We start from the raw sequence: 15,569 nt of genomic DNA, 5'->3' as shown, positions 1-15,569 counted from the left end.
ATTGTTTGCACACGCTCATGTCTCCTCACTGCACACACCTGTTCTCATGCTGCTGGCGCGCTCTGCTCGGCCCCTGATGCTCTGACGCTCTGTCGGGCTGTGGTCTTGTCGCCTCTCGCAGTGCTCCTGCCAGTGCTTAATCACGTTACCTGCTTCAGATGGTTACATTAGGAAGACTTTTAGTCCTTCCATCCATGACGTTTCCCCTTTTGCGCTTATTTTCCTGCCCTTTCCTCTCGCATTTTGCAGCCGACTGTCTTCCTTTCTCTTTCCTGTCAGTCTCATGTCCTGTCTTACTTATTTGCTTATTATTTGCTTTCTTTATCCATTACTCAGCATCAGGACTAGCTTAATAATAACTCCTTAGTGAAGCAGGGCCTGTGGACTAAGACTATTTAGCCTAGGTTCATGTATAGATGTGCTGTAAAAGCATAATTATAAAATTATAAAAAACAACTCTTAACATCACATATATATCCAAATGTGATGTACTGTTAAGAGATGCCCATGCTGGTATACTGTAATGAAAACAGAAAGGCTTGTGCTTCTGTACGTGTATATGAATAGTACAGTGGCCAGTGTAATAATAGTATGTGTACAGTTTTGCTGTATTTCCTGAATTTCAGGAACTTTGACAACTGCTTTTCATAAATTATGTGCAAGCAGGACCATGGTTGCTGGCTAACCAGCACCAGAGTGCTCCTTAACTGTAGTACAAAATTCTCATCACGTCTGATATGAGCATCAGTGAATTCTTTAATTTACGCTGTTGAACTGTGTTGATAGCCTCAAACCCAAGTTCTGAATAAAAATTGACAAAACTTAGATGCTGCATTAGTTAATGTCAATATAGATTGACTTTAGATCAACATATACAGATTGCATGATGTCGATACAGTGTGTTTGTATTTCACTTTCAATGGTCCGTACGTGCCTGTGTTTTTGAGGTGGTCTCTTTTTCCAAGTGACATTACCTTTAAACCATTAAACTGACAGTGTACACGTGTTGTCCATCCTCTGACCAAAAGATAGAATGCATTTTGAGTCAGTCATCAATTTATCTATGTAAACATTCAATGTTATAATTTAAGGGTTTAGTGCTGTTTATTTTTATTAAACGTGACTTTTTCCCCCTTCTATGGTTTCAGCTTTTTTCTGTGATGTTTCAGCTAATGTGTTTAATCTCAATTTCTGATTTCAGTAGTGAAAATTGTTCCATTACAATTTATCACAGTAGTTCATACATTTTATACTTTTGAAAAGGTTTTACATGTGATATACCATTTTCTGATTGATGTGCCTTGTCCATTTTATAGGATGGTAAGAGAATGTTTGGAACCTATTTCCGAGTTGGATTTTATGGATCAAAATTCGGAGACTTGGACGAGCAAGAATTTGTGTACAAAGAGCCAGCTATCACCAAATTAGCGGAAATATCCCACAGGCTAGAGGTAAACACCTCCTGAAACTGTTAAATAAATTGTGTGTCTCTGTGTCCCTTGAAGATTTACTTAGTTGAGGCCCTTCTGTTTACTTTATCAGGGATTTTATGGGGAAAGGTTTGGAGAAGATCAAGTTGAAGTAATTAAGGACTCCAATCCTGTGGACAAGTGCAAATTGGACCCAAACAAGGTAAAGCCATATATGATATATTCTGGAACAAACTCATAAGTCTCATACATGTTCTTTTCTATCCAGTCTCTTGAGATGCTAATTCGTTTGGGTCTGCTACAAATCTGGCTTTGAGTCCAAGCAAATTGTAGACCTGTTTCCATTAAGAGCAAGCATTGTTATTTCTGCTAAATTTGAAAAATGTTGTAAGATTCTATGAACAACTTTACTTCATACCAAAGTTAGACCTTTTTGCAGGGTGACAATGAGTTTTTGTAACCATTGTAACCAACATTTCGCCACTGTTTGTCCACAATGTGCAGGCATTCATTCAGATAACATATGTGGAGCCCTACTTTGATACCTATGAGATGAAGGACCGCATCACTTACTTTGACAAGAACTACAACCTGCGGCGCTTTGTGTACTGCACGCCCTTCACGCTGGACGGCAGGGCGCACGGGGACCTCCACGAGCAGTTCAAGCGCAAGACCATCCTGACCACCTCCCACGCCTTCCCCTATATCAAGACCCGCATCAACATCATTCACAAAGAGGAGGTGGGCTATAGGCTTACACACACTGATTACAGGTCCCATATTATACCAAGCAGAAAATGTATGGCAAATGGTCTGATGTTAATTCCCAACACAGGCTTGAGATGTGTGTCTCACACTCAACCGTTTCACAGGGGAGCTGAGAAACATAAAAAAAATTATGGATATACTTTATCAGTCTCTGTGTATCTGCAATATAGCAACTGGGACTACATAAATATATTGCAAGCAATAGTTTCTGGTTTGAGAGTTTATTTTAGAGAGAGGGCAAAATTCCTAACAAAATCTTTAAGGCCAATATTTTAACCATCGTGTCTCAAAACTCAATCTCGTCAAATAATGCCTCATTTTGGATCTCTGGTTCTGTACTTTTATGGTTAAAAAAATGAAATTTCGAAGCATGTATCCAAGGTATATGTTTGTTTTCCAGTGCTTACCCCATTTTCTCCCCCATTTGGAATGTCCAGCTGTGTTCTGTCAGCACTCAATGCTAAAACCTTCAGTCTAATCAGAATAGACAAGCGTCCACTCTCTTCCAGCGCATGTGATTTCAACCACTGCTTGTTATGACACTGCAGTTTGCAAATTTTGCTGGCACAGATGAAAGGGAAAGCACCTCACATGCAGCTTATCAGGTGGAACTGTGCTTTGCCCTCTGGGCTATCGGACACGGTCAGCCATGGCAGTCAGACAGTGCTCTTGACAGCATCCAACCGGTCCTGTGTGCAGATCATCTCCATGCCCATCGAGGTGGCCATCGAGGACATGCAGAAGAAGACCCAGGAGCTGGCTTTCGCCACCCACCAGGACCCAGCAGATGCCAAGATGCTGCAGATGGTGCTGCAGGGCTCCGTGGGCACCACTGTCAACCAGGTGAGCCAGTGCTGCTCACACACTACTCGCATCCAGGGCCCCAGGGCTGTCTTTGATTGTATTCTAACCAAGAAATAAGACCTATGATCTATTGTGTTGGTATACCGCTATTAGGTGGTCTCAAGTGTGAGACAAAATGTGTTAAAATGGAATTTCCAAGTTTGAGTGGATTTGTGTGTTTTTGCACTTTTACAGGTGAGTGTGTGCTGTATTCAGAGTACTGTTTTTTTGCTACATAGGGACCTCTGGAAGTTGCTCAGGTCTTCCTCTCTGAAATTCCGAGTGATCCAAAGCTCTACAGACACCACAATAAACTACGCCTGTGCTTCAAAGACTTCACAAAGAGGTATGAAATCAGTCATGGAGGGACAAACAATATGGCACATACATTTTTATCTGTGTTTTACTGTATGAGAGACTGAAGTGGGGACAAACACCAACACGAGATGAAAGGTATTGAGGATGGAGATTGCTCTTAAATGTTGATTCCTATACACAGGTGTGAGGATGCCCTCCGCAAAAACAAGAGCCTGATCGGTCCTGACCAGAAGGAGTACCAGCGGGAGCTGGAGAGGAATTACCACCGTCTGAAGGAGGCCCTGCAGCCCCTCATCAACAGGAAAATCCCCCAGCTCTACAAACCTGTCCTACAGGTCACCTCTCACAGGTCAGACTGCACTCCTGTATTATAGCACAGTCCTACAGGTCACCTCTCGCAGGTCAGGCTGTACTCCTGTATTATAGCAGTCCTACAGGTTGAAGGGTAGAGGATATACTCCATTATAGCAGTCTGGTCCTTTCCTTTGGTTGAAAGGAGGTAAAGCGGTTGGAAAGCCCAAAGGGTAGAGGACATACTACGTTATCTCCTACACGTCAGAATGGGGCATATGCTTCTACATTACAGCATTATTATAAGGCAGGTCAGGTATATAGATGATCCACTGCAGTTTCATCATTCCTCATTCCTACCGTGTGCATCATGTACTTTGTTGATGAAAGCACGTGGAGATGCCTGAAGGAGGAAGGTTGTGTGAGATTCAATGTGTGAGCACATTTACTTGGAGCTTTCTGATTATTAAATATAAGTGTATATTTGGAGGGCACTGTATGCTTAAAAAATGGCTAGTAATTACATCTTGTATCACACAGTGCTGCTCCTTTCTCTAAATGTATTACAGAAATGTTTTATGTGCAAACTTATTTATTCAACATGCAGCAAACGGACAGCTTGACAAGGTAGTTTGACAATATGACTATATCTTAAAGTAAATATTTAATATCCGATAATGTCCTACTGCACTGCTTTGATCATTTTAAACCTTTGTTTATAGGGATTCCTTCAGTAGGATGAGTCTTCGCAAGCTGGATATTTGAAGATGAAGAAGAAACGACTTATGCTAATTTATTCATGTGTAAATATTGGTCTCCTCACAAGCCAGTGTTCTGTCAGTAAATGGAAAGCTGAAGTGTTAAAGGTTTGGTACGTCATTCCAATCTTATTCGTTTACAGACAACCTGTTACACAATCAGTGGATTTTAAAGTGGGTCTTATTGCGATGTGTCAAATATGGGTTCAATTACGTGTGCACTTTTTTTTTTTTTTTTTTACTGTGTCCGAATGCATTTTACTAGACAAGGTACAACTTGAAAGTTTACTATTTAATCAATGAGAAAAACAAGCAAAAAATGTAACATTATTTATCATGTAATGGTCTATAATTTTTAGTTACTGATTTTGTTAAATTAGGAAAATGTTTTAAACATGTCCCCAAAAATAGTTTATGTAGGTTTTGTTTACTTTAAATATTTTACTAAATAAATATTTTAATGTCTGTAACAAATCCATTTTGATTGCTGTCCTCTGACACAATTAACTTATAACCTGTATGCTGGGGTTTAATGCGAGCAGAAAATCGCCTACACAAGCAGGACAAAGCTATTGAAGACCGACATACAGGAGCCACCATTTTAATCACATCTGAAGGCACAAGTCCCATCACACCGGCCAGTGAGTCATTGGATTATCCTCCTTTTGGGGACCAGTGAAAATGGTTCAGCTGATCTGAATTGTACCTTAGGAGAGGGGTTATTTATGCATGCTGCAGTTGAAATGCCTGGAATTGCAGGGCACAACACTGACAGCCATATTTACATGTAAGCATGGACAATAAACAGTTACATGTAACAGGAACTGGCATTCTGGAATTAAAGAATTAAAAATGTTATGCATTTCACACACTGTTGTATCACAGAATCTGTAGGGTTTCATGACACTACACCAAAACTGTGACTAATATATCCAGTACTGTGACCTGTATAGCCAAATTAAATTAATTTATCCTTATCTGAAGCATGCGATTGTGCAAGCAGACAAGCATTGTGTTCACCTGAATTATTTAAAAGGATTACTATAAAACGGCTTTCTCTGTGTAAAACAGCTACTCATACCATTAAAAGTACAAGGACACAAACACACACCCCCCCCCCCCCCCCTTTCACTACAAACATCACTATTTACCGCCTGGTTTAGTTATCCCTGTACGGAGTACTGAGCTGCACATTCTGTATTATTACAGTTGTAAATGAGCACTGTTCAAATCTAAAACAAATTTATTTACAGCAGTAGTTTAGTGTTGACATTGAAATGATGATCCTGAAATATTAACTAAAAGTAAGGAGCTGAAAATACCAGACTTAGAAGAATATATTGCATTTGAAGTAATCTAAAACAAAAAAGATACATGAGAAAATATATTCAATATAGAATTTCAATTTCATTAGCCACCTTACAGTATCGTACAAACCGTAAGTGCCGAAGTGCTGTACAAATGAGGGCCCAATTAAATCACTAATGCAGCACTACTCAAAATGTGCAAAAGGACAAATCTGACAAAATAGGTATTTCATGCCCTGCGTGGGCTATAAACATCACCATCTCACATTACAAAATATCCAAAAGCACTGACAAGAGTAAGATGTGCTTTACTCTTGGCAGACTTTCTTATAGAAGAGAAGGTAGGGGGTGGATGTTGTGCTGGTCTCTGGAGAGCAGGCGGTCAGGAAGTCCTTCTCATCAAAGAGCCTCACTTCCGAGTCATCAAACAGCATCCACTTCCCCTCATAGTCCAGCAGGCTGCCCGGGGCCGGGGCGGAGGAGGTCCCCTCAGACGCCACGCACCCCTCCTCGGCAGCGTTCCCACTCTTCTGGACCGCGCCCTCCTCCCCGCTCTTCTGGACCGCGCCCTCCTCCCCGCTCTTCCGGACCGCTCCCTCCTCCCCGCTCTTCTGGACCGCGCCCTCCTCCCCGCTCTTCTGGACCGCGCCCTCCTCCCCGCTCTTCTGGACCGCGCCCTCCTCCCCGCTCTTCTGGACCGTGCCCTCCTCCCCGCCGCTGCCCGTCCGCTCGCTCTTCCCGCTGTCGGCCGCCGTACTCGAGGTCTTCTCTGGGTTGGCCTGCTTGCCGGTCCCCAGTTCAAAGCTGGAGACGCTCCTCTGCCCTCCCAAGAGGCCCTTCTTGCTGCCCGCTTTGGCGGGGGTGGCATGGTTTGGTTTCGAGCCGAGGTTGAAGGACACCTCCCCGTCGTCGAACTCCTGCTGGGGGCCATAGGGCCGCGCCTCCTCCTGCTCCTCCCGCTGCGTCAGCTGCACCTCCTTCAGGTCCATCATCTTGATGAAGGCGGTGTAGTGGCCGCTGCTGATGGTGACCCCGCTGTGCATGACCACGGCGAACAGCTCGTAGTGCTCCTTGCAGGGCCTGGTGCCCCACTCCTCCAGGGACAGCCTGAGAGGGGTCTGCAGGGGGGTGTTCACCTTGGACAGGCCGGCGTACGGGTCAATCCTGCCCAGCACACAAACCAAAGCCAATGTTAAGATTCACATAATGCTCGTGGAAATTCACAAGAAACTTGCCTGTAAATGAATGGAGACAAGCTCATTTACTCAAGCCAGGCACCAGAAGACTTACTCTGAGCTGCTTGCTGCGAAGCACTTGAGATGAATGGTCACAACTTCAGGGGTTTTGTCGAATAAGAGGCTTCTCTCCGCCTCAGTGTAATGATGGCAGGTCTCACAGAAGTACTTATCTTGCCCCACTATCCTCTCCACTGATGCAAACTGGGAGATGGCCCACTTCAGCGTCTTCGGCTCCAGCTTGGGATCTGGAGAAACTGAAAAAGACACAAGCAATGTTTGGTACCTGAGAGTGCTCATTAACAGATCAGTGTGTCTCTTGAATGCAAGTGTAACTGGTTCTGTCCCGTGCGTGAAGGTACCAAGCCTCCAAGCCAGGGCTGCCCCACCCTGTTCCTGGAGATCTACGGTCCTGTAGGTTTTCACTCCAACCCTAAAAAGCTCACCTGATTCAACAGCCAGAGATCTCATTGAGCTATTAGTCATGATAGAGTTATTAAAATATTTAGAACAGAAGTGGATGCAAAACCCAGGCCGTGTCTTAATCAGCACACTTGCCTACGATTGATTATACAAGTTGTATACTAAACAGCAGGCAAGTAAGCAGTTTCAGACATGGCCCTCCTTGCCCGTCCCTGTGTGAATGGTGCCAGGATGCGCGGGGGAAGACACTCACTCTCAGGGCTGCAGTAGGGAGAGTGGGGCCCGTCCTCCTGCACGGGCACGCTGATGTTCTGGAAGTCCTCCCGCCTCTCAGTGTAGCGCTCGCACTCCAGACAACGTGTCCGCAGGACCAGCTGACCTTGGAACATCCGCTCCATCAGGTCCAAGCTGTGCGCGTCTGTGGAGGAGAGACACGGCCGCACCGTGTGAGAGGCGGCGCAGACGCAGAGGAAACGAAACCTGGAAAGCAGGGGTCCTCCCAGAAAGGGCCGGTGTGGGTGCAGGCTTCCGTTTAACCAGGCAGCAACGTTAACACGCCTTACTACTAATCAAGGGCCTTAGCGAAGTCTCTAGTGGTTGATTGGTACAATCAGGTGTGTAACTGCTTGGTTTGAACAGAAGCCTGCACTCACGCTGGCCCTTTCTGGATAAAATGCCCTCGCCAGACGGCTGCCTGAAAGAAACACAAACCTTCTTCCTTGTCTTCTCTTTTCTTCTCTGTTGCTTTCTGGACTGGCTGGGCCGGTGCCTCCTCGGCCTTGCAGGACAGGAGGGCGACCCTCTCCTCTTCGGGGCCGGCCTCAACTTTGGCTCCCACGTGGGCGCTGATCCGGCCCATGCTGCGGAACTTGGAGAAGATGCTGGGCTGTTTCCCAGAGGGCTTCAGCCAGCTCAGCCTGGAACGCCGTTTCTTCTTGTTTGGCCCTTCTGGGGTACCGTCACCCTTGCCCTCCAGATTGCTCTTCTCCTCCTCCTCCTCCTCTTTCTCCTCCTTTACCTTGACATCCTCTGTGGGGCTCTCCACGCTGATGCCGCTGGAGGACTTGCGCTTTGATTGGGTTAAATACCCAGGGTTCTCTGTGCATTTTTTGGTTTTGGACTTCTTCTTGGCGTTACCTGCCTCAGTGTCGCTTTTCCTCTTCCCATTCACTTGGCCCTCCAGGTTTTCCTCTTGCTCCGGGTCCTTTAGCTGACTCTCAGCCGTGCCACCGGTGACCTCAGGAGTGGTGGTCTCTGGTTCTGTGGCTCCCTCTGCCTGCAGATGCTGAGGCTGCTCGTCTGTATCCCGAGGCTGCTCTTCTGTAGCCTGAGGCTGTTCAGCAGAAACGTCACTCTTGTGCTCCTCCTTTATGGTCTCACAAGCTTCCTGAATGTATCCAAGAATGCACTGGAGCACCTCTTGGGCATCATGCTGTAAGTATCCCTCATACATAGGGTTCAGCTGTCTGTGTAACAACAGAAAATATAGTCAGAACAGTGACTGGACCTTATACACCAGAGTGCTTAGCATTCTGTGTAGTTTTTTTAACTATAGCAGGCATTGTCATTCTAGATTTAATATAATTCCTCTATAGAAAATCGCTTTGTTTCAAAGCAGTTCTTAGGTCCAGTTGCTTTTTTGCAGTGGGTGGCAGTTCTGGTCACACCACCCCACAGCGTACAGAAACATTCACCTGTGGTGCCAGTTTAAACCCTTACCAGAGTACGTTTAACGCCTTACCAGAGCACCCTGAAACCCTTACCGGAGCACGCTGAAACCTTTACCGGAGCACGCTGAAACCCTTACCGGAGCACGCTGAAACCCTTACCGGAGCACGCTGAAACCCTTACCGGAGCACGCTGAAACCCTTACCGGAGCACGCTGAAACCCTTACCGGAGCACGCTGAAACCCTTACCGGAGCACGCCGAAACCCTTACCGGAGCACGCCGAAACCCTTACCGGAGCACGCCGAAACCCTTGCCGGAGTACGTTTAAACCCTTACCGGAGTACGTTGAGCAGTCTGCGTGGCGGGGTGGCGAGATCTCCGTCTCCGTGCTTCTCGGGATTGAGCAGGAAGCTGGACTGAAGCTGCTCCACTGAGAGGATCAGGTTGTGAAAACTCCCCAGCAGTTCCATGTTCACTGGCAAATCTGCCTCAACACCCTGCAGCTGTTTCAACAGCAAACACATTCATCAAAGTACGAACAACGGGGGAGACTAGCCAAATAAAACTAAATAACAAAAAAACTAAATCACATACCTCACTTTTTACAGCATCGTTCTTCAGCGTCTCTTTCATTTTTGACAACAAATTGTACAACTTCTTAATGCCATCTTTAAACCCAGGGCAGTAGTATAGCACCTAATTCGACACAAAAAAAACATTAGCCAAACATGCACCCACATAACCTTAAATACACTTCATTTCACGAAGAGACCCACCGTCACATTAAAAGGACTGCAACAATCAAACCATACCTGCAGAACGCTGTTCAGATAACAGGTGTTCCCAAGATTGTTCAAGCCAACAAATGGCATGAGGTTCTCTCTTCTCTCACAGGGAAGAGTGGGGGGTTGGTGTGGGTCCGGGACCACCTGATCACAGCTATAAGGAGAGGGAAAAGTTCCACATTTATCAAACATGCAATTTCGTCGTTATGCAAGTCTCAAAACTACAAGATGATGAGGAGTATACTAACTCATTTTTCGGAATGTCAGGTCCCTCCGGTTCTGTGGTCTTCTGTTCTTCCACGAGCGCGTCAGAGAAATCTAAGGCACGTTTTGTCTCTTTCTTCTGGAAGAATTTAAGAGACAGCCGGCTCTTCTTGAGAGGGCTGGCAGCAGCCGCCACAGTGCAGTCACTCTGTAGCCCAGGCATTTTAGTCTTCAGGTAATGTGATCGATTGCTCTCAGCCTTTTACTCAACCTATAAAACAAAGTGCTACTCACTTAATCTGTGAATTAAAAAACTATTCTGATTAGAGAACTCATCACAAGAAAGTAAAAATTCTATGACAATGTGTACATTTTATTTTTTACTTGTGTGGTAATAAGAATAAGGTCCTGCGCTTAATCGTTAAAATAAAATATATATACTTTTGGAAATGGATATACTTATTGCATGACCCATACAAACGGAAAATGTATCACATAAGACCGAGGGAAGCCTGCGCATGCGTTGTATGCTCACCACGACAGTCACTTCGCAGCATTTTTTAAATATAGTCTTTCTTCAGCATTTATCTCTTAAACTATCACCATTTACTCACACCAGTTACCTCAAAACGGACAACAGACCTAATCACGTTAAATCCAGGAATAACTATTGGGATATCGAGTCACTTTCTAACTAACTAGCGAACGTTACTTGCTACCGTTACCTAGCTAGCTAGCTATATTGCTTAGATTCTATATCTTCAGCTAGCGATAGCTTGCAAAGAAAATAAGAAAATAGCTAGCTTCCTAAAAGTAATCTGCTAAACCAGCCCATCGTGTCACCTCGAACACGATTTTGCAGCGATTAAAATGACAGTAATTTAATGGGTATTGCATTTTACGATAGCTAACATTGCCTGCAAGATATTGACACTGCAACATATCAGACTTGCTACACAAACTTATAACGTTACAAACTCGCTAACTGGATAACACCATGGTAAATAATTAGGAATGCACAAGAAACAAACATGCAATTACTCACCCACTCCAATGCATAACACATGTTCATGAAGGAGTTATCCAAAATTTTGAGTACAATGTTACATTGCAACCCAGGATTCATATCACTTGGCGCTTTTTCTGACAGCAAGACCCCGCGCTCCTCCTGCGATTGGCCACCAATTCTGCCTGAGGAATAAATGTCAAGGACACAAAGCAGATAATATATAGTGTATTAAAGAAATAAAATATGTATTATAATAAAATGTGTATGAAAATAAAAAATCAAAGCTATCGTCGGGCTAAAATCGGGCTTCTTTTAGATATAAACTAAACGCCTTTGTGTCACGTGACCATTTAGGTGCATAGAGTCGCCATATTTGTAGTGGTTAACAAACAAAGAGCTTGTTTGTACTCAGACCCGATTAAGCCAGTAGATGGCAGTCTTGATAAAGGAAATTAACAGACGCGATGTAAAGTATGCATACTGCAACGAGGGCATCTCGAAGTTGATTTGTTGAAACATTCATTTTTAAATAATTTTGTTTTTGCTTCTTTAGAATCTTGGCGTGTATAGCCTACATATAGCCTACAATATCCTTTTGCATGCAATTCCGTTATACAACAAGTTAGGAAGGCTACCTTGCCGAATGCTTTATTGGTCGTGCCCCATCTGTGTGTCGAAGGAGCTTGTACCAGCTCCATAACCATTATGCTGCACTAGCACATACACATACTGTATCCTATATATACATATTGCTTAATCATGCAAAAACCTGTTTCAGGTTTTTCCATTTTCAAGGAGTTCTCTAATTTGAACTCTATGTTGTGCATTCATATTCTTGATTGCATTCCATTGCATTTGAGTTCCACTTGGGTTTTTAAGGTCTTCAATTATTGGTGGCTGAACAGATGAACTATAGGCACCTTTAAAATACAGAATATGGATTTATAGTTTAAGACTAGTTTATAGTTTTCTTGGCTTTTGGCGCATGATGGTCAGGAGTAATGATGCTGAAAGGGCATTTATGAACTAATTACATTTGTTGAAGTGCGTGCTTCCTACCTCAGATTATTTGTTTACCATTTACCATTATTTCACACGTCTAAACACACACACACACACACATACACACACACACACACACACACACACAAACGCTCACACACACAAACGCTCACACACACACACACACACACACACACACACACATTCACACACTAGCAGTTGGATTCCTGCTTGCTCTCCGTCAGGCAATTTATCATGGTAACAGCCAGCTTTGTGGTATTTAAAAACAAAATGACAATGCCTGCTGTTATATATTTATATCAATTTGTGAAATGAGAGCTACAGTGATTCCTTTCTCTGTATGCGTGGTGTCTGATGCCTGGCCCTGTACATAAAGTAATGCGGCTGGCATTGTGCAGGAGCTTGTGAAGGTGCGACAGAATTTTCCAGCTCGGCAGACTCCTCCAGGTAGTTGCTTGATCAGCAGTGCTAGAGTCTTGAAGGAGAAAGTCTATATTAGAAAGAAAATAATGCTACGCAAGCAAGATACTACAGCTTGATTCCTCATTGGAGACACTCCAGTCAGTCTGGGTGTCTGTGAAATCAGTTTATATTCATTGTCATTGTTCTAGACACGTGAAGTAGCCATCAGCCTTTTTTCATTTTTCATTGAGATTGTAACATTGGCTAAGACTGTACATACTCTTTGTATTATGTTCTCAGTGTGGTAGTGGCTTTTGTTTTAAGAGGTGTTGGCCTCATCTTTCGTGGTGGTTAAGATATCCTTATTCCCATTTTCTATGATCAACTATGTGTACATTTGACCTTGTGTGCTCATATTTTCCCTCAGGAAAAGGCCTCTACACTTTGCTCCAGGCAGTCCCAGGTTTGTCCTTTAAAATGAATGATTACGGGAGGGAACACCATCCCTTCCCCCCAGCCCCTCGCTTGAAGACTGTCTGTTACAGGAGGGGGTTAAACACGCAGTGAGCCAGGGACTGTAAACTCCCTATGGAAAGGAACGTTTTGCAGAGGAAATGTGAAGAATGGCAACGGTGCACATCAAGAATGAGAGGCATGTCCTGAGAGAGACTTTCTTTCCTCCCAGTGCCATTCCTCTCCTTACTCCGGACACCGTGGCTCTGCATAGCTGCCACTCTGTTTACTGTGGGTCCATAGCAAATCTCCCACACAACAGTAAGGTTGTACACAGGACTCTGGGCTATTAAATCCCTCCCTTTGTTTTTCCCTCTCTCTCTTCAAATGGCTCTTATTTATGAGAATCTCTAGACAGCAGTACAGTATTTCTGTTGAGCTGAGCTGCCTCCTGTGTGTGATCTGACCTCCAGGATTTTATTGGATGAACGCTGAGGAAGGAGGCGTGTCCATCCCACCAGCGACACAACACTGCTTGTGTTTTAAAGTACTTTGCCATACCCTGCACATTTCTGAGAAACAACTGTATCTCACTTCCAGATGCCATCTCGGAGGGGGAGCCACGGCGTGTGAGCGGAGGGCTGGGGTCGCCTGAAGGACTCCGCAGTGGACCGGACGGGGACGCAGAAGAACGGCAACGTTAGAGGTGAGAGATGGGGGACACAGCACCTCTCTTCTGGGGGATTTTGGGATCCACTGTGGGAATCCAGCATGTCCCGGTCCCATGCTGTAGGGGGACAGAGCACACTCTCTTCATAAACAGCCATCTTCTGCGCTTGGAAACTTCTTGAGTCTTGCATTCCTCTGCGGCTGGATCTGATTTACCTTTTGTTTGGAGGTTTAACGTCCACCACTGGGGCTTTATTGTGAGGTTAATGAAGGAAGCAGTTGTTTGTGACATTATTGCATATTAGACCGGGTGAACATCTATGAAATGTGTGGCTGTACTTTGAATGAGCATTTCTGTTGCCACATTTACCTCAAAGCTACAGAGCCTGAGTGTGTTTCATCCCCTTACTGGTCTTGCACACCGTCAGTGGTCAGTGGCTGGCATATTGATTGGTCCCCAGGGCCTGACAGACTGTTGTATGCTGGGAGAGCTGTTACTGTGGACATTAATCCTCTGTGGGAGGAGCCTGTGCAATTCATACACACCCCCTGCACAAACAACATCAATTACCCTGAAAGTCAATAGGGCGCAATGTTTGAATGCGACTACTGTTTTTGATTTCATTTGACAATTTAAAATTGTGGTGGTGAGAGACTCTAGTATGCACCGGTATAACTGTGGGGGCTGTTTGCTGAAACCGTGTCTGGGAGATGTAACTATGAATAGCATCTATTGCTTCTGTGGAGACTTGCCAGGTGTCCTCTCAGTTTCACTGTCAGCCTGTGTGTCGTCCGATGATGTCATAAGTCATCCTCCCCGTGGAACATTTTAAGGCGGGCAGGATGGTTTAACTCCCGGCCCACCCAGAAGAGCTAAACACTCCACTGAGCCTGATGGGTAATTTACAGCGCTGTTTTGCAAACACAGGGGTCTCTAACAGTTGCTTCAGCCTGGGCATCTGAACATACCAGGCATTTTTCCCCAAGTGAAACAATCCGAAACCCCGCTCCGCTGCACTTAGTGCTATGAGCGGCTCACAGTAATAACTTATAAAAACAAGGAGCTGAGATATGGTGTGCCTCTGAGCGCCCTATCACAACTGGCAAGGTGCCTGAGTGAGCCAGATGGCTTGAATTTCCAGGACTTGGCTGCCACTACACACAGGGCTGTAGTAAACCTGGCGCTGAGAGGGCCAGGCACTCTTAGGCCTCTGGACCCAACGGGGATTTAACATTGTTTCATCTCCAGGGGATGGCATGAACTCATCCTCTCTCATTTCACTTAATAGGTGCAAAACGGATTGTAGGGTTTACCCGCTATTATAGAGATCTGGAGCGATCAAACTGGCCGAAACCCCAGGCGTCAGAGAGCAGCTCTGGGAAAAGAGAGCAGGAGCTTGGCTCTGTTGGGACCCCATGGTAAAGATGAGAGGCATTCCTCCACAGCTTCCCTGAGTCTGAACAAACTCGGGGGATTGTGGATAATCTCATTCGGGCTCCGTGCTTCTTTTTTCTCCCATTACTGGCACTGTGGGTTTGCACATGTCTATGTGTGAACAGCATGCTTAGAGCGTGCAGCTGCCTGTGGGCACTTTATTTCCACCCGTGGTCTGAATACCGTACAACAGAATCAGCCACACCACATCTGCTGGAGGTGTATGTGCTTCTGATGGTGTGTTGAGGGCTATGCTGCTGCTGTGGAGCTGCAGTTGCACATCCGATAGCCAGCCTGATCCCCGCCTCGAGCGAAGAGCATTAAAGAAGAGCCAATTCAGAACTAACAGCAGCACTAACAACAGCACTAACACCAGCACTAACATCATCACTGACACAGCAGCAGCACTAACAACAGCACTAACAGCAACAGCACTAACAACAGCACTAACAGCAACAGCACTAACAACAGCACTGACACAGCAGCTGCACTAACAACAGCACTGACACAGCAGCACTAACAACAGCACTAACAGCAGCACTAACAA

The 15,569-nt window shown here is 45.0% G+C and overlaps 3 protein-coding genes across 19 annotated transcripts in view; 2 read left to right on the top strand and 1 right to left on the bottom strand.

The window, feature by feature from the left end:
* The window catches only part of dock7 (dedicator of cytokinesis 7), a 48,908-nt gene extending 43,633 nt beyond the window's left edge, over positions 1-5,275 (top strand). For 13 of the 17 annotated variants that reach the window (XM_061238684.1, XM_061238681.1, XM_061238679.1 and 10 more), the window contains 7 exons: positions 1,326-1,451; positions 1,543-1,632; positions 1,935-2,171; positions 2,898-3,041; positions 3,281-3,387; positions 3,541-3,708; positions 4,373-5,275. In XM_061238684.1, the coding sequence (XP_061094668.1) occupies positions 1,326-1,451; positions 1,543-1,632; positions 1,935-2,171; positions 2,898-3,041; positions 3,281-3,387; positions 3,541-3,708; positions 4,373-4,415 (915 nt within the window). In that variant the 3' untranslated portion in view covers positions 4,416-5,275. Of the gene's footprint in view, positions 1-1,316; positions 1,452-1,542; positions 1,633-1,934; positions 2,172-2,897; positions 3,042-3,280; positions 3,388-3,540; positions 3,709-4,372 lie in introns of all 17 variants that reach the window. The other 4 variants (XM_061238685.1, XM_061238680.1, XM_061238676.1 and 1 more) reach the window with 1 other exon arrangement.
* usp1 (ubiquitin specific peptidase 1) lies at positions 4,994-11,209 on the bottom strand. Its single transcript, XM_061237902.1, has 9 exons — positions 11,077-11,209; positions 10,076-10,302; positions 9,855-9,981; positions 9,637-9,738; positions 9,379-9,545; positions 8,085-8,839; positions 7,627-7,791; positions 7,006-7,207; positions 4,994-6,879 (listed from the first exon to the last, which is right to left on the bottom strand). The coding sequence occupies exons 2-9, from the start codon at positions 10,252-10,254 to the stop codon at positions 6,024-6,026; spliced, it is 2,553 nt and encodes an 850-aa protein (XP_061093886.1). The 5' UTR covers positions 10,255-10,302; positions 11,077-11,209; the 3' UTR covers positions 4,994-6,023.
* A 2,323-nt stretch (positions 11,210-13,532) lies between these two features.
* kank4 (KN motif and ankyrin repeat domains 4) overlaps positions 13,533-15,569 on the top strand; it is a 43,781-nt gene continuing 41,744 nt past the window's right edge. The window contains exon 1 of the mRNA XM_061240861.1: positions 13,533-13,624. The gene's annotated coding sequence lies outside the window, so the exon portion shown is untranslated. The remainder of the gene's footprint in view (positions 13,625-15,569) is intronic.

The sequence above is a fragment of the Conger conger genome, chromosome 4 (assembly GCF_963514075.1).
Source record: "Conger conger chromosome 4, fConCon1.1, whole genome shotgun sequence".
Lineage (NCBI taxonomy): Eukaryota > Metazoa > Chordata > Actinopteri > Anguilliformes > Congridae > Conger > Conger conger.
Note: the sequence above shows the minus strand (reverse complement) of the source record. Positions and strands in the feature narration are given on the sequence as shown.